This window comes from Impatiens glandulifera, chromosome 7, assembly GCF_907164915.1.
Source record: "Impatiens glandulifera chromosome 7, dImpGla2.1, whole genome shotgun sequence".
Lineage (NCBI taxonomy): Eukaryota > Viridiplantae > Streptophyta > Magnoliopsida > Ericales > Balsaminaceae > Impatiens > Impatiens glandulifera.
The window spans coordinates 13940157-13963167 of NC_061868.1; the positions used below are offsets into that span (position 1 = coordinate 13940157).

Genomic DNA, 23011 nt, shown 5'->3' on the forward strand with positions numbered 1-23011 from the left:
TAATCATTCAGCTTAACAAACCGGTACTTTTCTCCTGATCCACTTGAAACCATAAGATAAACTACATTCTAACAATCAGTTTGAATTTTTTATTTATTTGGTAAACGAATTAACGTTGTTTAATTAAAAAACGTTAAGTCTACTATTATTTACAATCAAATCCCTATTATTTACAAAGGATATGAATTATGAAACTTACCCAATTTCTACTTCGAGTGATGAAGCAAAAGATGAAGTCTTTCCAAATCTGTTAACCATTCAGCTTAACAAACCGGTATTTTTCTCCTGATCCACTTGAAACCATAAGATAAACTACATTCTAACAATCAGTTTGGATTTTTTATTTATTTGGTAAACGAATTAACGTTGTTTAATTAAAAACTCAAAATAGGGAAAAATCAACATGAGTTCAAGAATCAAGATAGACAAACCCTAAACTTGATTTTTAACATCATAACAAACTAAGGAATGCAAGCAACAAGCTAAGGAATACAAGCAACAAGTAAATAACAATCAAAATAAGTTTTAACTCGCCTTAAACATATTCAAACTTGTGAGACCAATTCTGACATATTAGGAGACCATCCATGACCATTCAGTTTGGATTTGGCATCGACATTAATTGAATCATACACATTCAGATTGGATTGGCCTTGAAAGTATTGAATCAAACACATTCAGTTTGGCCTCGACAGTAATTGAAGCAAACACAAGCAAAACATGAAAAGGGAGACTATAATTACTTGCAGATGAACAAAACATTTTGCTTATTTTGGATGATTTAACATTGTTCTGGTTTATTGTGTCCCTTCTAGATTTATGATACTGTTTCTCCCTTCTTTACAAGCATTGTCTAATATAACCTCTCATTTATCAATCCAGCAAATCTTTGGTGGTTAGTATTAATTATTTTCTCAATCTCCCAAATTCTCATGAATTCAGTCAAAAGCGATCACAAGTAGTTATTCTCTACATATTTGTCTATGGTGAAAGTAAGCCAATTCATATAACAACAAAGGGGTTACATTCAATTCATATGGTGCATATGTCAAGACGGAACCTATAGGACAACCTCCACTTCACCTTGTTTTGCAATCGTTTCCTCAAGTTTCTATTTTTGTACCACTGCAAAAGGTTTTGATCATTCATAGTTGATTCCACAATTAGGATGGTAAAGTTAAAACAACAATTTCAGACAAAACAATTTCATTAAGGAAAGAATTCAACTGTCCTTGGTCTTATTCCTAAAAATGCTAGTAAAAATAAAAAACTTGAGACCAATTAGCCTTTGCAATGTCGTTTACAAGATCATATCAAAGTTGCTTATAACCATACTCACTAAGGCTATTCTCAAGATTTCTCACCAATGAATGGAGCTTTTGATAATGTTATGATGGCACGACAAAGTATGCATCATTAAAGTCACCGAAAGGTTCTAAGCATAACAACAAACATGAAAAGGGTTTAGACTGTAATTACTGGAAGATGAACAAAACAACAAACAAATGTTTCTTTTGGATGATTTCTTTTTAAGAATAATTTGACAGACTTTCAATACTAACATTGTTCTGATTAATGATAACCTAAAACAATAATGAATTCTCTGGCAACTCACGTTTTATTCTCATCCAAGAATCCAGATATTTCAGAAATACCCATTTTGCCATGAAGAATATCTAGCAATTCGGGAACATCTTTCTCATATTTAGAAACAAACCTTTCGATAAACACTTCGTTTCTAGGGCACAATATAGACGAAATCGCAACTTCTCTCTCCAACAAACCCTTCCCCATAAGAACTTTCATGATCAAACACCTCGGCTTGACCCTTTTCTCCATACTCAAGAGGAGAACCGTAGGGCACTTAGCGATATCAATCGCCTTCACCCCAAATTCATTCACGAGAAATTCCATCTTCCTGCATATGTTTTCCTCGGACAAAGCCATGCATAAAGGATTGCTCTTGAAAGCCATTTTCAAATCGTTTTCAGACCACCCATATTTTGAGTAAGTTTTAACTTTAACTTCCAAAACCTTCTTGCTGAATTGAGATATCAACTGTAAGGCAATGCAAAACGTTGCCTTCAATGGATCGAATCCAATCTTAATAACCTCATCCACTTTCTCCTTAAAACTGTCGTGGTTTCTCAAAAGGACAGCTGTATGATTCCTAATTAAACGAACCAATGGCGATTTAGGAACATCAAGTTTTCTCAGAAGTGCAACATTGGAAGAAAAAGTCTGAACACTGTCTTTGTTATTGGCCCATGAGGCTTTTACAATAGCTCCAGCAGTTTCAAAATCGTCCAAACCAATCACAGTTTTCATGAACTTGTGAAAAGGAATAATCCGATTCTCAAGGCTCATTGTCAATACATTAGGACTAGATGACATGAAAGATGGGAGTTTAGCAATTGATAAGCCTAATGAATAAAAGAAATTCAATTTGGGCAAAATGATATTTGAGGGACTACAACCGAGAATCTGTGGGCATGACTTAATAAGCTTGAGAATTTGTGTATCATTGAATTCATGGCTTTTAAGAAGTGCAACGACGGAATCCGGTTGGTCTGCTGATCGAAATTTTACCTTACGAGATATAGATAGAGCTTCTTTTGAAGACAAATTAAAATAGGACATGAGATAAGTCTCTCTAAATGACTGTATATGCTTCGTTGAGAATGACGCTGCAAAAAGCTTAACCCTGATCTGCAAATGGCCTCTTTCGATTCCATTGCCATTTAGGCTTCGAATTGGTAGATTTTTTAATATCATCCACATTGAAGGAAAGGGTATGAAGTTTAGGGCTTTGTTTCGTTTATAGGATGTTTAAAACCAAATTTGGCTCTCAAGAATCAAAATGTACCTCGTAAGCGCTTAGATTAGCAGACGGTGGAATCAACAGCCGGCGGCGTCTCTGCTTCACTTATGATTCTTCTTCTTCTTCTACCTGTTTCGCAGCTGAGATTGAACAAAATGCAAGAAGAAAACGAAAATGAGTGAATGAATGGAAAAAGGAAACCCTACATGTAAGGGGAAATTTGATGGAATAACCCTCGAATTTCCACTTTTAACATGTGTTTAATAAGTTTTTCATTTTTTACCTTTTGCCAAGGCAAAAGGTCAGTTTTACCCTTTATTAAAAAAATAAATAAATAAATAAATAAAATAAAATTTAATTCAGTAGTGCGCATTTCAGTTACTGAAATGTCACTATCTTCACCCATTTCCCTCCTCTCCACCAACCGTCCTTTCCCCGTCCTTCCTTCATCAAGGTTCTTCATCATCAAGCTTCCTTCATCAAGGTTCTTCATCATCAAACTTCCTTCATCATCAAGCTTCCTTCATCATCAACGGATCCTTCCTTCATCATCGACGATCGTCTTCAACATTCAGGTTAGACGTTCGTCGTTTTAGGGTTTTGTTGTTTAGAGTCTAGGATGTAGGTTAGGTCATGGAATAATGGTTTTAGAGCTTGGCTGATTTGTTTTACAGTGAAATATACATCCGACGAAGGTGACGAACATGCGCCAGATGCATTTCCCGCCTGCGACAGATGCACTGTCGTCTGCGACAGATGCACTGTCGCCTGCGACAGATGCATTTTCCTCCTTGCATTTTCCTCCCTGAATTTTCCTCCTTGCAATTATCACTGACTGGTCACTGTCACTGACTTCGTTGAATTTTTTTCAATTGCAGATCACATGAATGTTGGTGTTTTTCTACTCTTTGATGGAGATGCACTGTCGCAGGCGGGAAATGCATCTGGCGCTGCGCCAGATGCATTTCATTTTTGTTTTGTGCTTAATTATATATATATATATATACTATATTATATTTGAATTCAAAATAGCAAACTAAATTACATTCAAAAATAAATACATAAGGTTTACATTCAAAAATATACATAGCTAAATTATGTTCATTTTCTATGGGTCTATTATATGGTGGAACAACCTAACTGCCCATTTTTGTCTCCAAAAAACAATGTTCTCTGATGTCACAGCTGATATATCCAATTTTGCAGTAAGGTACTCCAAATACATGATTGTAAAAAGACCACAGTCTCCACTCTTCGTGCACTTGGGGACTCTTGGGTGTGGTATTACAACATATGACATTCCTTCCAAACTGAACTTAGGATACTTGATCCTGTCAAACTCGGTCGTTCCAAATAGAAAGAGATATGGAATCATTTCACATAGTGGTTTCATGAACTTGTCATAGTGATTCTTTTTGATAAATCCTTGTTCGCAGTCATAAACATTGATGCACCAATCTTGTAGTTGCACCTCACAAAGGACCCAATGCTTCATATTAAGATTCATAAGGAAATATATCTTATCTACAATCATCCAAGAAGTCATCAATTTTTCTTCATCACCCCTGAAATATTCCATCAAGTCATCGTCGAATGTGTATGTTTGTGGATTTTTGGAGAACTTTGAATAACGTAACGACAACCTCGTAGAGACATTACAGTCACATATTGAGAAATCCATCGGTTGATAAGTCTTGGGAAAATTGGCAACTCTTTTTTTAAGAATGTAACATGCTGCATCTATCTCCTGCGACAGATTCGAGAAAATGAAGTAAGCACAGAGCATCGAATGAATTAAGCACAGAACATGAAGAGAAATAGCAGGAAATGCATCTGTCGCAGGCGACAGTGCATCTGTCGCAGACGACGATGCATCTGTCGCATGCGCCAGATGCATTTCGCCTGCGACAGATGCACTGTCGCCTGCGACAGATGCACTGTCGCCTGCGACAGATGCACTTCCTGCTATTTCTCTTTAACCTCCTGTTAATACAATACCCAAAAAAACAGTTTCAACAACAAAAACTTACCTGATCATGTAGCCAATTCTGAGGCCTCGACATTCTGTTAAACAATTCTCGACCAGCATGGAAAAGAACCAGATTTATCTTGTCATCATCCTCCAGCTTCATCCATTGTTTCAAATCATCCAACAGTTCACTATCATAATCTAAAAGAGGATTTACAGTTACTGGATCAATGAGTTTAAAGGATTTTCCATTAGGATCTGTATAGTTCCCCAATTGTGTGGACCTCTTCTTTCTCCGAAAACTCTGTCCCTGAAATCTTGTTGGAGTCAATACCAATACATCATCATCCTTCTTCTTTCCCAACTCAGCCTCTTCATCAGTCTTCTTTCCCATGTCATCCTCTTCATCATTCTTCTTTCCCATGTCAGCCTCTTCATTCATCTTCCTTTTCTTGCCCAACCTATTTTTGGCCAAAACTACCTTCCTCTTCTTCTTCGTGGCCAATTCTTTCTTTCCCAACTCAGCATTCTTATCAACAACAGCTGCAGTCTCTTCATCTTTGTTTACATTCTGCTCGGCTTCTTTGTTGATCTCCAAACCATCAACAACCTCTTCATCAACAGCCTCTTCAACTTTGTTTTCAGCCTCTTCATCTTTGTTTACATTCTGCTCGGCTTCTTTGTTGATCTCCAAATCATCAACAACCTCTTCATCAACAGCCTCTTCAACTTTGTTTTCAGCCTCTTCAACTTTGTTTTCATTCTGCTCGGCTTCATTGTTGATCTCCAAACCATCAACAGCCTCTTCATCAACAACCTCTTCATCATCAATTTCAACAACAGCAGTTTCAACAGTTTCAACAGCTTCTTTGTTCATCTCTAAACCATCAACAGCAGAAGCATCCTTGTTTTGATCATCATCAACAACAGCTTCTTTGTTGATCTCCAAACCATCAACAGCAGAAGAATCTTTGTCATCATCAACAACAGCAGCATTGTTTATCATCTCCAAACCATCAACAACAGCATCCTCCAACCCAACATCATCATTGGTTATCATCTCCAAACCATCAACAACAGCATCCTCCAACCCAACATCATTCATATCAGCAGCATCTTCTTTTTCATTCGGCAGATCATCAACATCATCATTCTCATCAGCAACATCTTTGTTGATTTCCAAATCCTTCTCCACATCATTCATATCAGTAGCAGCAACAGCATCCTCCAACCCAACATCATTCATATCAGCAGCAGAAACATCATTCTTTTGTTGTTTTATTTCATCCAATAATTGGATTATGTGTTTGAACATAACCCGTTGATCCTCTTTCATTACCTTCATTTCAGTTTTCAGCTCCTTCACATCCCTTGTCAACTCCTTCACATCCTTTGTAAGCTCATCAAACTTGTCATCATTCTGGGCTTTAGTCACCGGATTGTCAAACTTGTCTTGCCTAGTAGGAGAACTGTCTTCTTTCTTTTGAGGACTCGTTGCTGAAGGGACATGGGTTGATTCACGAGTAGTAGACCGAGAGCTGTCTTCGCTAGATTCATCACTAGACTCGATCATTTTAATTGCTGTCCTTTTAATTGTTCTCCTCTTGGGCATTTGTTTGGGAGTACCATCTTCATTCTTTCTCTTCCTACCATCCACCTCAAATAAATCATCATAAATGTAATCTCCCATTTCTTCAAAGTCATCCCCACAGTAGTTCCTCTTCTCTTCCTCAGACTCATGAATCTTGTTAAAAACATTGCATTTGAAAAGGGCATTGGATACCTCTTGGCTAGTGTTGGTGTTGCTTCTGGAGGCTGTAAAAAGTAATATCCTTGGGCATGTATGTTTTTCCTCGATCATATCCGCAAATTTGGGGACAAATGTCTTCATAACCAAATATGTCCAAACTTGGAAGGCTATGGCGAAGCCACTAATAGTATAAGCAACATCACAGTTCCCCTTGCAAGTTTCCTTCTTCTCCACATATAGCTGCCGAAGATGTTTCATGTCCTTGTCAATACCCTTCAAAGTTGAATTGAATGACACCTTTCCCCATGGAAATTGAAGGAACATTTCCATATCCTCCACCATGCTGAAGATCTTAAAACATACCCTCTTCCTATTATCAGATCCAAAGAGACACTGGTAGATAAGGTTGATGAGCCCAAGCTTCCATGCATCTTCCTTCTCAGAGCAGTTGAGGAAAACACTTTGAACTTCTGTCACTTTAACAACTGTTTTGCCACCAAAGTATTTATGGACTAGAGGTGGAATTTCTTCAGCGTTCCAGTTTTCAATGACAGGAAATCTTCCAAAATTTAGGCCTGTTACCAAGGCATATTCCTTCATGCCCCAGTAAAGCTGCTGACCATTGACTAAGAAACTTATTCCCTTCGAATTGGAGCTGCTTTTCCTGATCAACATCTGGTGGATTATTGTTCCTGAGAAAATGACAGTCGGGGCTTTCAATAGATACTGAAATTGACTCTTCATAGCCCTTTCCATAAGACCAAAGTGATTAAACTTGTCCTTGGTCTTTAACAAGCAGGTGCAAGTAGATTTCCATGAAACACGTCCAGGAAAGTTCTCAATTACAGTTTTGTTTTTGCATTTGGTTGGTGCCATCTACAAAAAATCAATAAGTCAGAATAATGAAAGTAAATACCACTAATTTAAAGGAAATGTGACATTTTTCGCAGACGACAGTGCATCTGTCGCAGGCGACAGTGCATCTGTCGCAGGCGACAGTGCATCTGTCGCAGGCGACAGATGCATCTGTCGCAGACGACAGTGCATCTGTCGCAGACGACAGATGCATCTATCGTCTGCGACAGATGCACTATCGTCTGCGACAGATGCACTGTCGCCTGCGAAAATGCATCGTCGCCATCGACAATAAACCTAAAACCCTACAACAGCCTTCGACAGAAGCATTTTAAACCCAAAACTAAACCTAAACAATAAACCTAAACAATAAACACTACCTAAACCTAAACACATACCTAAACCTAAACAATACCCTAAACCATTCCTCCATTATAGCATGCATGGATATAAAACGGAGAACTAGGATAGAAACGGGGAAGATAAACTCACATTCGACGTATTTGAGTTGAGATTCTCGTCGGGGGCTCTTGTTTGTCGTCGGAGCTCGTCGGGGTTCGAGGGAGGGTTCGAGGGAGAGGACGTCGTCGATGTTTCGGGGGCTCTTCGGCGTCGTCGTCGTCTTCGGGGTTGATCAGTCGTCTTCGGGAAGTTGGAAACGAGAGAGAGGGAGTGAAAGGAGAACTGGGGAAAGGAAGACGGGGGAGAATGAAAATCAAATTTTTTTTTTTTTTTAATAAAGGGTAAAACTGACCTTTTGCCTTGGCAAAAGGTCAAAAATGAAAAACTTATTAATCACCTGTTAAAAGTGGAAATTCCCCTCTTATGAGGGTTATTCCATCAAATTTCTCCATGTAAGAACCCTTCCATTTCGACCCGGTTCAATATTCTTATTTTATTTTCATAAAATTTAATAATATAATTTTAATCATTTATTGTTATTTAACTTATTTGTAAAAATTCAAAATAATTATAAATAACCCCAAATCAAACTAATTTCTCATGCAAGAGTTGCATTTTTTTTTTCAACTGCAACATCATTAATTAATATTTTATTTTTAAGCTATTTTAGTCATATATATATATATTATCATTTCATTTATTTCTTTTTGTTAAAACATTATTTAATTTTTAGAATTAAATTTAGAAGAAATCATCTTACCTCAAAATTTTATTTTATTTTTTTCAAATCCTCCTCTAATATTATTTTCAAAATTAGTTATTTTATATGTAACTCAAGTTTTTATTTATTTAAGTTAGTATTATCCATTCTGTCACCAATGTCCCTTTATCATAAGACGACGTTGTATTTGTGAATTGAATCGAACATTAAATCTTTTAGGAACCACCTACCAATTCACTCGAGCTAATCTTGTGGGTTTTAAGTAGGGGTGACAATTTGAAACCGCCCCGCTGAAACCGAGCCGAACCGAACCGATTGGTATGGTTTTTCCCCGCTTTGACTGGGGATCGGGGCGGATCGGGGAAAACCCGAAATATGTTGACCGGGGTTCGGGGCGGGGATGGTATTTACATGCACCAAACCGATCCCCGAACCGAACCGATACAATATAATTATATTTATTTAATAAAAATATATTAATTAATGAAATCATTAATTAATGTCATCATTAATTTTCTCTTTTTCATTGAAAACCTTTTTATCTTCCATCCCTTTAGACGCTATCTTTAATATACGATATCTCTAAATATCTTTTATTTTTTATCTCTTCATCTTCCTCTCCTCTTCCTCAATCTTCATTATTATTTCTCTCTCTAGAATTTATTTTAATTTTAGTTACATCTTCTTTATTCTATATATATGATCCATGATTCTCTCTTAAATCTTAAAGGTGTTTTCAATTTGAAGGTTAGGAACTCTTTGCTAATATTATTTTACTGTTTTTTACTAATTAATATAAACAAAATGGCATCACGTCTTTTTTGTAGGGTGTTTTCTATATTCGTCTTTGTCTTTCACAATCTTTGTTACATCTTCTCTCGATTTGACGACGATATTTTCGATTTCAGGTGAGTTTAGTTATTTTATTTTCATTATAAACAATTAGTTTAGATCGCTATTATTTAATTTGTATAATATTTGTGTCCGATAATTTTCTTTTGCTATTATATTCATGTATAATATGATACTTCATTAGTTTATTTAATAGTTTGAGAAAAGAGTATGTTAGTAATCTAATATTTTTAAAAGAAGGTAAAATTATTTTATTTAGTATAGTTTGAGAAGTATGATACTTCATTAGTTTATTTACACTTTTATTCTTCAAATAAAAAATGGTATTACATGTTATTTTCTTTTAAAAAAATTAGTAATTTATAGTTTGAGAAATGTGAGTTTATTTAAATTTTATACTTTATTTTATTTATTAATATATATTTTTATTAATACAGAATGTGATCCTAACCATTGAAGAATGAAGATGAAGAATGGAGATTTAGTCCAATTAGAGCTTTTGTTATATTTTGATACATTATTATTATTGGAAGTTTATTTGTTTTGGTATTTAATAATTTAAAATTATTATTATTGAATGTTGTTTTTGTTTGGTATTTAATATTTTGATAATTTATAACTCTAAATATATGAATTATTTTATTTTATTTTATTATTTATATTTTAAATTTAAATTTAAATTGTTATTCGGTTTCGGTGCACCGCGGGGAAACCCCGTACCCGATCGGGGCGGGGATGGTTTATATTTAAAAACCAAGTTGGGAATCGGGGCGGGGTGGGTAAATTCGGAGCGGGGTGGGTAAATTCGGGGCGGGGATGGTATTGTCATTCATCGAACCGAATCGCCCCATTGTCATCCCTAGTTTTAAGGTTTATGTTCCATAAATGAGTTAAAATTTTCTCTTTTATACCAACTTAGATATTAGCTCTAATGTCTTTCAATTTTTTTCCTTTAAGGAGATGACTATGTAAATGTAGGTAAATTTAAAAGAGAAGACATATATATGATGAGATTATCAATTATTTGACACACGATCAAAAATAGAAAGTATGTAAAACTCAAACTCGGACCATGATACTTGACTATACTAATATTAAAAAATACTTATATATTTCTTTGCTAAGTAATAATGTGACATTTTTCATCCTCATCATTACCTCCATCAAAATAATTACATCATTTATTTTACTCTTATCAATATTTCACACAAATTTTTTTTCTAATACTAAAAATTAGTTTTCTTATCACTCTTAATCTTCATCCAGTAATTTAAACCTAGATTAAAGAAACAAAAATTATTTTTCTTAAAATTTTTACAAATAGTGGTTAAATAACACAAATTATTTTTCTTAAAATTTTTACAAATAGTGGTTAAATAACATTAAGTAAAATCATCATTCAAAATAAAATAAAACAAAACAAAAGAAGATCTAATAAATAAAAAAGTAAAATAATATTTTACATTACTTAAATAAAATAAATATAAAAGTATTTTCTTTAAGAACTTAAGATCTGATCAACTTATTCATTCTTAAAAAAAATCTGTCTAATACAAGTTAATGTAAATTCTTTATTTATTTTTCTGTGAATATTATTTCTGAAAATACTCTACAATAAAATCGCTCTTAGACAAGAACTTTTATCGTAACTAGCATTTAGCCCGTGCATTTGCACGAGTAATAATATAAAAAACCGTGAAAAAAATTACGGATAACATTTTAAATTTTATTTTAATCGTTTTAAGTTTATGGGTGGGTCAACCCACAATCCGACCAAAGTATCCATTTACTCAACATCATTATATATTAGTTAGTTAAAAAGTTGAACTTATATTAATATTAAAACGTCGCGCGTTTATCAAATTTGGTGTTGAATTTAAAATATAAAGTCTTAGTAGCCTAGTTGGTTAAAGAGTTGTACTTGTTTTGTTAGGTTGTAAATTCGAAACATAACTCTAGCATTTTTAATTTTATTTTTAACCGTTTTAAATTTAAAGTCGGGTCAACCCACAATCCGACCCAAGTATCCAAATTAACCACAACTCTCGACCCGGCAATCCGGACACTTTAAAAATTAAGCATCATTATATAAATATAGATTAGTTAGTTAAAAAGTTGAACTTATATTAATATTAAAACGTCCCGTGTTTATCAAATTTAGTGTTGAATTTAAAATATAAAATCTTTGTAGCCTAGTTGGTAAAAGAGTTGTACTTGTTTTGTTAGGTTTCAAGTTCAAAACATACCTCTAGCATTTTTAATTTTATTTTTAACCGTTTTAAATTTAAAAACGGGTCAACCCACAATCTGACCAAGTATCCAAATTAACCACAACTCTCGACCCGGCAATCCGGACACTTTAAAAATTAAACATCATTATATATATATATAGATTAAGTTAACAATCTTTTTTATTTAAATTTTCTTCTTCATTCATAACGATGATTTATGTTCTTTTATATCATTTTATAAAGACTATTTAAATAAACAGTAAATTAGATTGGTCCAGGAGAGAATAAATAATAAATATTATTATTTTTTAAAATTTGATTATTGGGCTGGGCTTTCCATGGATGGTCTGTACTCTATACCATAAGTTTACTGGACTCTCCCCTTTATGGGTTCTGAGGAGAAACTATCATCTAGTGGCTAAAATATAGAGAAAATTATATTTCTAACTCATTTGAACATTATATTCAAAACAACTAATGAAATAAATTATTGATAAATATATTTATCTTAGGAAGATTTGTTGAATAAACACATCTTGTTCAATGATGTATTGCCAACCCAACGTGTGTAGTAATTCCAATCTATATTTGACATGAATTCAGAGTTTCATTTTGTACACAATTTTTCAAGAATAAAATAATCCTTTTTAGAAAAAAACCAATATATGGACCTCAAATATTTCAGTGAGTTATGTTAATTTTTTTATTTATAAAATGCATGTTTTTAGATCTATTTCTAAGTACTATTTCCACAATTATTAAATTAAAAAATAAATTCATTCTAATTATTTTGAATATAAAATTTATAAATAAGGTACAATTGTTATTTAAGCTTCAAACTTGTATGGTTCTCACTAAATGAGATACAGACTCTAACCATCACAATTTTAATTATTTGGGACTTTTCTCTCAAACAACAAATAGTTCAAAATCTTACTTTAAATAAATGAATTTACTATAATTGTACAAAAATAGCATTCTATTTCTTATTTATTTTTAAACTTTTCCACCCATCACACGTTATTTCAGGCATCGAAAACTTGTCACATTAGAATGCATGTATATCTCAAAAACAATATTCAATTTAAAAAATAAATTCATTTAAATTGGTAAATCGTTCATAATGTTATGTCGTTCTGAAGTTTTATGCAAAATAAATATTAAATATATCTCTTTTTTGAATATTTGAATTATTTTCTAACCTCACACATTGTTTTAGTCACTTAACCACTTTTGACAATTTGAAATATTTAGATAGAAAAACAATATTCAATTTTTAAAAAAATCAGCCCAAAGCATATGTAAATGATCATTTTATTTAAAAGGTAACAATTAAAGAAAACGAAAATGATGTCATTAAGAAGACAAACGAGTTTAGTGCATTAAAAGTCTCAAATGGCTAACTTTTTTATACATCAAATGTATAGCATAATAAAAAGCTTAAGACTTATTCGATAAAACGACTCAAATTTAAGCATTATTTTGTTTTCAACTCATTTAATCAAAATCGTTCAAGAATAAATAATTTAATAAACTAAATATACCCATTACTTTCCAAAATCAAATCCACACTTCTATAACTAATACTATAGTATATAAAATTGTGAACAAAAATACTAAGTATCTAGGTTAGTGTTCATGACAAAATTATATCTCCAAATATATTTTTTTAATATTTTTCTGATCAAATTGTAACTTATTAAACTTGTCATCCTTATTCACACCCCTAGCTTCCCTAGTTGCTCTTCAATAAGGACTACTTACAAAACACAATTTTTTCCATACTGAACAGGAGGATCGTCGGATTCCTAGTAATGAATGATGGTTCAACCCTACTTTATTCATGGAAAATTGAATATTTCTTGATATATTCTTCTCCAACAACAACATACAAAATAGGATGTTTCTTGAAAGCCAAAAGGGCATCGGTTTCGGACTATCCATACTTGGTGAAACTCCTAACTTTTGCATCCCAATTGGGTTTACTCAATTGATGATTTTCTCGATTTGTTTAACCTTTTTCTTGAAATAAACAGGATTTCTCAGAAGAACAGTATGAGTTGTAATATAAATTTTGCAAATCACTGATTTTGTAGGAACATAACACTTATAATTATTTTTGAAGTATGATTCAGTGATAGTTTGAATTGTTCATCCTGAAAATTGGAGGCCCCATTAAAAAAAACATTTTGATTTGGTATTTTTGTGAGATCTATACCATAATGATTGATTTGAACTTTGAAAGAGAGAAGGGGTTCCTTAGATTGAAATGGAAGTTCCATAATCTTTTACAAAAATGAATTATGACAATTTTATTGCGTCATCTTTAAAAATAATTAACAAAGTCATTGTGCATAAAAAAAATGGTTGATTTAATTAAGACTTATTTGATGTGAATTATTTGAATAAGTTGAAAATTGTATCATTCTAAATTATTAATTAAAACACATTTAAAAAAATAAAAAACCTTTTCAAAACAATACAAAAAATACTAAAATATTTTTACTCTTTATAATGTTTTAAAATATTAAAAATGATACTTATATTAAAAATATGAAATAATTTAGGGGTATATTTGTAGGTAAATCTCATTAATAAACAAGTTAGGTAACACAAATTCAACCACTCTTCATTTAAATATGACAAGGTTCATAATAAAGAGATAACTATTTATCAAAAGTCAATAATTATAATAAAAACATTTGAGAATTAATATTTAATGAAAAAATAGTTTAATCTCTTTAGAACTCAAAAAAAAAAAAATTCATCTATGAACCACCGACATAATTAAGAACAATTGAACCATTTGATTATGGAATTTACAAGTGGTCTCTAATTCAACTAAAGTGATTTTTTTTTGCCTCTAACTCTAAGTATAGAATAATAAATTTTTTAAACATATGAGATATTTATTCTCTTCAACAGGACTCTGATTAATTGTTACTTGATTAACAATAATAGATTAAAATTGATAAAAATAGTTAAAATAACAAATAGTATTATCTATCGTAGTTTTAATTAGTTTAGATGTCATAACTATACGAGGAATGGTGGTAACTTCCCGATAAAAATAAATTCTGATAAAAACAAAAAATGACAAATTATTCTTACAATCAAATAATTGAACTATTTGAATTGTGTAAGTATTTATTTTGTTTATTATCATCTGAAAATTAAATACATATTTATGTTTATAATTTTTTTTAATAATTTTAAAAAATATTTTGAATAAGAATACAAAAATATTTAAATCTTGATAAAAAAACATACCTTTTGATATCAAATAAATCTAAAATCAAACAATAATGTAAAATATAATTGTTATACGGAACAAAAATGACATTAGTCTAAAAAATAATAGTTATTCTCTTAAATAAAGTAAAAAATCAAACAATAGTCTAAATATCATTAAAAAAAATAATAATATAATCTAAATTATTATACTTATTGTTTGTTTGCTAAGAAAGATGAGTTATTTTATTTAATGAAAAGTGTCACAATCTACATAAATAAACTAGAGGACCCCAACCCAAAAAAAGAACAAAATAGTATGCAGAAGCTCCATTGGCAAAGAAGATGCAACGGTAAGACAAAACATTGTATAAGAATTGAGAACTAATCCATTTTGAGAAAGAGAACAAAAGAGCAATTGAATTTATTTGGAAACTAGTATTTTTTTTTTAATGTTACACTTATAATTACTTTTGAAATTGATGAAATAAAAAAGTGAAAATAATTATATTTTTATTTGATACAAAAGATTTGATTGAATTGAATTAAGTTTTTTTAAGTGAAAATTAGATAAAGAAAACCTCTCTTAGATCAAAATTATATATCTTCTCAGTTATCACATTCCATGTAATGCAAGGATATGATATGTTGTCTTTTAGAGGGATCGATAAACCATTTGGACAGCTGATCCTTCCCGTATAATGCATGAAAGAAATTTTGGAATAGGGTCATATTTGATTATCAAAAATGGTATAAACATTTATGCGGCAATGATTCCTTTGACATTACGACCTACAACAATGTTGTCAATTGATTTAATTAGTTAAAAAGATAATTTTTCATATAAATAAAAGTCGTTTAAGTATAACGATGAAAACACTACAAAAATTAGTATTTACAATATCATCAAAACACATTTGAAACACAACAAAATTAACTATGTGAGGAACAACAGTGAAAATAAAGTCAAACATGTTCAAAACGAAAAAAAAACATAAAATATATCGTTAACGAGTTCGGAGATGTTCAAGAGAATCAATGAGTTCATCGACTGCCTTCAACGTTTATTCAGAAAAGATCACCCCTATAATCCTAATATATAATAGTGTTTTGAAGTAAATACATCGGTCGACATTTAATATTTCATAGTTCCTTTCAAACCAAATAATCCATTATAAAACAATCTAGATAGTAAACCATCAACTCAATTACCATCAACTCAATTCAATCGATCTCGTGGTTTCGATCGAAGCATTCAAAATATAATCAATTTTTTTGTGACAAACATGATTGTTTTGATTTTTTATATAGCAAATAAACTAATATCATGAGTTAAAACATACAAATTGAGATGTTAATTTAAAATTGCAAAATAAGAATCTTATTTAATGAATAAGTTGAGATGTTAATTTAAAATTGAAAGCCCACCTTACCACATGAACCCTTTTTTAGTACATTTGTGTATCAAAAGTCAATGATTAATTTCCTTCAAAGGAATAACCTTAAAAAAAACCTCTCCTTCCCCTGAACTTTCGCACCAACTCTCCTTATAGTCTTTCACCAGCTGCCACCCCGAATCAAGCTGGTCACATTTTCTCTCTCTTTCCTTCCTTGTTTAAAACCCGTTTTCATTATTCACAAAAACCCACATGCTCTCTGGATTCCTCTTCTTCCCAGGTCACTCTTCCTCTCTCTCTCTCCATTCTTTTCCAGATCTTGCTTTTCTTTTAGATCTCTTTCATGCTCAATGTTCAATGTATATATATGTTTCTTCTAATTGCAGGAATCTAGAGAATACAAAAATGGCATCTTTCATGAATTCGATACTCTCCAGCCTCCTATTAATGTCATTCCTCTGTTCTCTCTCTGTTTCCGGTCAAACAGCTTCACCACCGATCTCAACTCCAACTCCGGCGCCGGCTCCGGCCCCAGGATTCGTCAACCTAACAGATTTACTCACAGTTGCAGGCCCATTTCACACATTCCTAAACTATCTCATAACCAATAAAGTAATCGACACTTTCCAAAACCAAGCCAACAATACCGAAGAAGGAATCACCATCTTTGTCCCAAAAGATGATGCTTTCTCTTCTCTCAAGAACCCATCTTTATCAAACCTAACCCAACAACAGCTGAAATCTCTATTCCTTTTCCACGCCTTGCCACATTACTACAGCTTATCGGATTTCAAGAACTTAAGTCAGATGGGTCCCGTTCCAACGTTCGCCGGCGGAGATTACACTTTGAATTTTTCTGATACGTCAGGGACCGTACGATTGAACTCGGGATGGTCGATTACTAAGGTTAGTAGTAGCGTTTATTCAACGGATCCAATTGCGGTTTATCAAGTTGATAAGGTGCTTCTTCCTGTTGCGATTTTTGGGACTGATATTCCTCCGGCGGCTGCTCCGGCTCCGGTGCCTGATATAGCTCCGGCAGCTGATGTTCCCGGTGGGAAAGATAATGGGTCGTCGCCGACGTCATCTCCCGGGTCATCATCGGAGAGTATTTACGGCGGGTTGAGTGTTTGGTTGGCGATTGCTAGTGGGGTGGTGGGTCTCTATTTTTGAGGAGGATTGATTTTAATTAGCTATTGTTTCAATGTTAAAAAAGACACATTTTGGATTGTATAATTATAATAATAATAATAATTATTATTATTATTGATGTTGCTTGATTTAAAAGGTATACGAGAATGTCTTAAATAATAATCTTTCTTGTAATTATGTGATCATTTATTATTATTCGAGTTGAAGTTTATATGTTTCATTAGACATCTATTTATTTTATTTATTTATAAATATGATATTTCAACCAAGTTTTTTCTCAATAAAAATAAGGGATGTTTTTTATATACCATCGTGATATGGATTTTTGTTTGTTATCTCTCAAAATTTACAGTAAAAAAACATTTATTTGGCTAAAAGTTGTAATAATTTATTCTTATAACGAAATGAAAAAATTAATAACTTTACACACATTTTTTACACTTAAAAAATGTTTCAATGCTTATATTAAATATAAAAATAATTTGTATATTGAAGAAAAAAATATAGAAAATAATCTAAATCATAATAATAAAAATTATTTACAAAATAGACTAGTTATTATCCATTTGTTACCATTTATCTTTATGTTTGACAGTTCAGAACGGTAAAATGTGCCGTGTGAATGATTGTTCCGAATTCTGACTTCAATACGGGTATCTTTTGAATTGGCTAAATTTTAGTCCGACAAAACTTTTTTGTCCGAAAAATTGACCCGAAAACTTCTTGTGGAAGGTTAGCTCCCAACGAAGATGTACTCCAACAAATAAGTATCCAAGTTATTGCATTTTTGGCCGATACTATGTTAATTAACGATTGTGTCAGATTTGTCACGAATTCTGAATGCTGAGTAAATGGATATTAGAGAAATCGAAGTCGAAAGTTTGAGATATTTAAAAAAAGCGTCAAAGACCTCAGATCGAATAAGGAGCTCAACAAAATCACCCCATTCATCATCATCCGTTGATCTGATTCAATTGGGAGATTGATTAAGGGAAAATGCGAATTTAAAGTCCCCAAACCATTCATCTTTATTCATTCTTGTGTGGGTCATTGCCCAGAGGCTTGATTTGGTTCCAAAGCGTGCAGGGCGGGTAATTTTGAGCACTTGATTTGGGTCTTAAGCGCGCTTGAAACCACCATCATTATTTTCCTTTTCTCATTGTTAAAATAAAATGTTTGTTTAAATCTTGACTAAAAAAAAATTATGATAAAATATTCAAATAAATTTAAAAAATATTTGAACACCATTTTGTGACAGCATTATAAACAAAAATTAGAAAAAATTAAAATCCGACAAATGGTTCAATCGGTTGGATCAGAATTTGCCAAAAAACCGTAATGATTACAGAACCTAGGTTATGATTGTAAAAAAATAAAATGACAGTAAACAATATAAGATCACATAAATAATGTAACGATGATTTGAGAAAAAAATCATATACAAAAGAAAAAAATTAACTCTCAATTCTAAAATTCATGATTTTCATTTGAGATCATGACTCTAAGTGACATAAATACTAATTTCAAATAGGCTCAATAAAACATAGATGAAAATTTCAATAATCTCGATCTATATTGTAAGTTTACCAACATCGTCGACAAGTTTCTCTTTTTCGGCAACAACCACAAGCATCTCCAATCGCTTATCGAACAACAAAGCGCTCTCATCCCGTTTATCAAGTTCAGCAGCTTCGATTTCAAGCCATTTCTCTCTAAGATCATCAAGGAGGTTTCCTAGGTCATTGTTAGTACCGGTTCCCGGGGCACTAGGAGCAGTTGTTCGAAGAGATGAATCTCCAGATGGAGGGGGAATAGTAAGAAGCAATGCCCTAAACTCGGGAGCTTCAGCAAACGTTTCAAAGTTACAAGCTATTGCATCTAGACAATATTCTCGGATTTTTACAACACCATACCTGCAAACCAAAACCGAACAAGTCATTTTAATTACAAGTTTCTTCTGTTCCATGACCCCAACTTCAATTAAGGTATTGGAATTGAACGTGAGAGTTAGGATTGTTTGAAACAAATATCATCACAAAAAACACACTAAGGATATCTTATTGTATTTAAATTTTGTAAAAATTTAAGTAAGGGTATTTTAGTTGATGAATTAAGGGATTTGAATGTAAATGAAACGATAAAATAATTTTTTTCAAATAACCCACGATCAAATCAGGCATTCAGATTTCTTACATGTCTGATAGAATCAACCAATTGCACATTTCAGCAGGAGAAACCATTTCAAGGTGGGGAAGTAACACATCAGCAACAGCACGTTTTAGGGGGGAAAAGCAATGATATGATAAAGTAAACTTTTTTCAAATAACCCAAGATCAAATCAGGCATTTAGATTTCTTACATGTCTGATAGAATCAACCAATTGCACATTTCAGCAGGAGAAACCATTTCAAGGTGGGGAAGTAACACATCAGCAACAACACGTTTTAGGGGGGAAAAGCAATGATATGATAAAGTAAACTTTTTTCAAATAACCCAAGATCAAATCAGGCATTTAGATTTCTTACATGTCTGATAGAATCAACCAACTGCACATTTCAGCAGGAGAAACCATTTCAAGGTGGGGAAGTAACACATCAGCAGCAGCACGTTTTAGGGGGAAAAGCAAATATCTTGAAGCAGCATCAAAAATTTCTTCTGCCTGCTCAAAAATAACATGTTCATTGTTAAATACTAGCAGTTTATTCAAAGATGGCAATTCGAATCCTATATATGTTGCATCAAATTAAGTATGGATTGTTTAGTCCATGAAGGAAAAAGAAAGCTAAATTCAAACTTGTTACTGCAAAATATTGAATGTATTGACAATAACTCACGATCTAACTAACAATCTACTCATCTTTCAAAATTATTTGGAAGTAATCACTCAGTTATTCAAATAAAACTAGATCAAACAAGGCCTGCAAGAAAAAAACTAAGCAGGACTTTTGACATTTGTGGTGGGATGTTAAGTCTAGGAGAGATTGATGATCATATAATTGGAGATAATTGAAGAGCAAATATGACGAATCGATTATAGCATTCTACAGTTCAAATAATATAAGCTATCAAAATATACACGAAATAGTACTAACTTCTAGTGCAAAGAATGGGGCTATGGACACTTACTCAAGATCGCCAGTACTAACTTGAACCCATGATCTTGTAGCCATGAGCCTCGAAATCTATCACCAAGTTAAATGAGTCTTATTTGATTGCTTTTTCTAGCATACTTTGAATCTTGTTTTTCTTTTGGCAAGTGATTTTGGTTTCCATTAATTAAACTAAGGCCCAATATTCGACCACTTTGAATGAAAGGGAAGAAGTCCCAGGTCTGCATTGGTTAATGCAAAGATCTAGCTACTCTTTCTAAGTACAGATCAAAGGTATTGGATGTATCGAGTTAGGTTGTGCCGAGTTAAATCTGCTCCATGTTTAATACTAAATTACTAAAATATCCTTCTTAATGTTTTTGTACTTACAATTTAGGGGGAGTCTTGCCTTTTCACCCACTATTCAAAGACATATTAGACAATACACACAAAAGAACACTTACCAAATGTTTTTTTTTCAAAAAGAATTCTACCAAAAACAAGCTCTTATTATGCATGCTTTAATTTAAGGAGATAGAAAAGTTAAATACTATAAATGTACCTGATTCGGGTCAATCTCTTTCAGACCATCAGTATACCTGATAAAGTGATCACCTCAATTTGTTAGTCCAAAACAGAAACTGTGTTGGAAAATAAAGATTCTAATAAACCTATCTACAATAGACTTACATGTACTCAACCATCTTCTCAAAAGCATCCACGCTCAAATCATTTTCTTCAATACATGGGAGAGAATTATTACCAATACTATCTCTTCCTTCAAGAAAATCTTTCATATGAGACAATCTTGCTTTGAAATAATCAGACCTCGACGCCAACACTACCTGATGACATCGAAAGATTTTGTAATCAACTTTTACACAAACATCTGCGAGGTCATACTCTTCAGAGGAGGAGTTGGCAAGAGAAACTTGTAGGATTTTATTCAAAGCACCAGGAAGACGATCTTCCTCAGGGAGAGACAGGCCTTGCAGTATAAATCGTTTTTGGGAGTTGTCTATTTGTTGAAGGGCTTTATAATCAGCAAATTTTTGATGAATTAATTCTTTCTCGATGATCATCCTTAATGACTCACATTTGCAAACTTTGCAAATTCTCACAAGATCTTCCATGTCTTCTACTGCAATCTCCAGTCTGTCAGAATAAAAAAAGTGGATGAGACTGTAAAGAGCTTGATAAGACAACTTCTCCCTTGAGAATCTTACTTCCATGCGATCCTTCCATTCGTTCTCAAATTTGTTCTTGAAGTAGGGTGATCTAGCACTCAAGATGACTCTATGAGCTTCAATTGGACTTCCTTGTACATAAAACACAAAATCTGGAGGGAAATGACTGGAAATTGGGCTTTCATTCAATGAAGCACCTTTGAAAGACCAAATAATACTAAGTTAGATATCCTTCCTATCGATATCGATATGAACAGCAGAGATAAAGCTAACTACATCAGGTGATTTTGCATTTGGTTTTGAGAAATGATTCAATGTGAGTATAAATAATAACCTGGTAAGGCAGATTGTTTAAATTGCTCAATATGTTTCCTGTTAGCCGAGCAGTTCAAGAAAGTTTCTCTTAGAGCCGATTGAAGAGGGGCTAATGGTGGAGGTCGAGCCTCAAATGCCTTTAAAAGCTTCCTAACCTTCAAATTCAGCGATGCATAATGACAACGATCACCATCAAACGTATGCTCCGAACAAATTGCGCCACTCTCCAGCAACATCCTCGCCGCATCAAGGTGACCGGCGAGACAAGCATAATAGAGTGCAACCGAATCCCACTGGTCCCTCGCGTTGACATTTACGCCAGATTCGAGAAGATAACTCAGACGGTCTACATCACCGGCACGCGCAGCCTCAAAGACATCGCCAAATGGGACCTTCTTTAAGGGATTGGACGAACCGAAATCCTCAGGTTCTAGGTCGATTTCTTCTAGGTAAGGATCAATCGTCCATGACCGCGGCATCGACATGTGGCGCTAAGATAATTCAGGGTCCCGTTGAATTTTCGTGTATTTGGATATTATACCTGGGTTGGATAGTGATGGCATGTTATGATTATGTGCTAGGGTTTACAGTCCTTCAAAGGACTACAAACATATGAACAATGTTGACGACGACTGTCGCTGGCGATTAGCGGCATCGGAGGATAGGGCGGCGATTAGCGGCTGTTCTTCTCTCTCACGATAAATGTAAGAAGAGCAATAATTACTTTTAAAATTAAACGTATAAGATTGTTTAACTAATAATAAATTGAATAAAACCTATTAAGTTAACTAGGAAGATCCCGTATATATTGTTACAACTTCCTGTGTTTATCAAATTATGTATTAAAATTAAAATATAAAGTGTTATTAGCTTAATTGGTTAAATAGTTGTACTTGTTTTTGTTAGGTTGCGAGTAGGGCTGCAAATGAGTCAAGCCGCTCGTGAGCTGCTCGCGAGCCGCTCGATCAAAGTTCGACTGGAGCTTGACTTTGATCGAGCTCGAGCCGGCTCATTTAATATTCGAGCCGAACTCGAGCTC

General features: G+C 33.1%; 3 protein-coding genes across 3 annotated transcripts; 1 reads left to right on the top strand and 2 right to left on the bottom strand.

Annotated features, from left to right (window-relative positions):
- Positions 1-1611: 1611 nt before the first annotated feature.
- On the bottom strand, positions 1612-2781 carry LOC124909540. Its single transcript, XM_047450211.1, has one exon. The coding sequence runs from the start codon at positions 2779-2781 to the stop codon at positions 1612-1614; it is 1170 nt and encodes a 389-aa protein (XP_047306167.1).
- Positions 2782-16391: 13610 nt separating this feature from the next.
- Positions 16392-17555, top strand: LOC124945803 (fasciclin-like arabinogalactan protein 7). The gene is made up of 2 exons (XM_047486302.1): positions 16392-16509; positions 16616-17555. The coding sequence occupies exon 2, from the start codon at positions 16635-16637 to the stop codon at positions 17400-17402; it is 768 nt and encodes a 255-aa protein (XP_047342258.1). The 5' UTR covers positions 16392-16509; positions 16616-16634; the 3' UTR covers positions 17403-17555.
- Positions 17556-18759: 1204 nt separating this feature from the next.
- Positions 18760-22699, bottom strand: LOC124910313 (BTB/POZ domain-containing protein At2g04740). The gene is made up of 5 exons (XM_047450941.1): positions 21992-22699; positions 21161-21854; positions 21033-21069; positions 19907-20040; positions 18760-19294 (listed from the first exon to the last, which is right to left on the bottom strand). The coding sequence occupies exons 1-5, from the start codon at positions 22455-22457 to the stop codon at positions 18952-18954; spliced, it is 1674 nt and encodes a 557-aa protein (XP_047306897.1). The 5' UTR covers positions 22458-22699; the 3' UTR covers positions 18760-18951.
- Between the last annotated feature and the right edge of the window lie 312 nt (positions 22700-23011).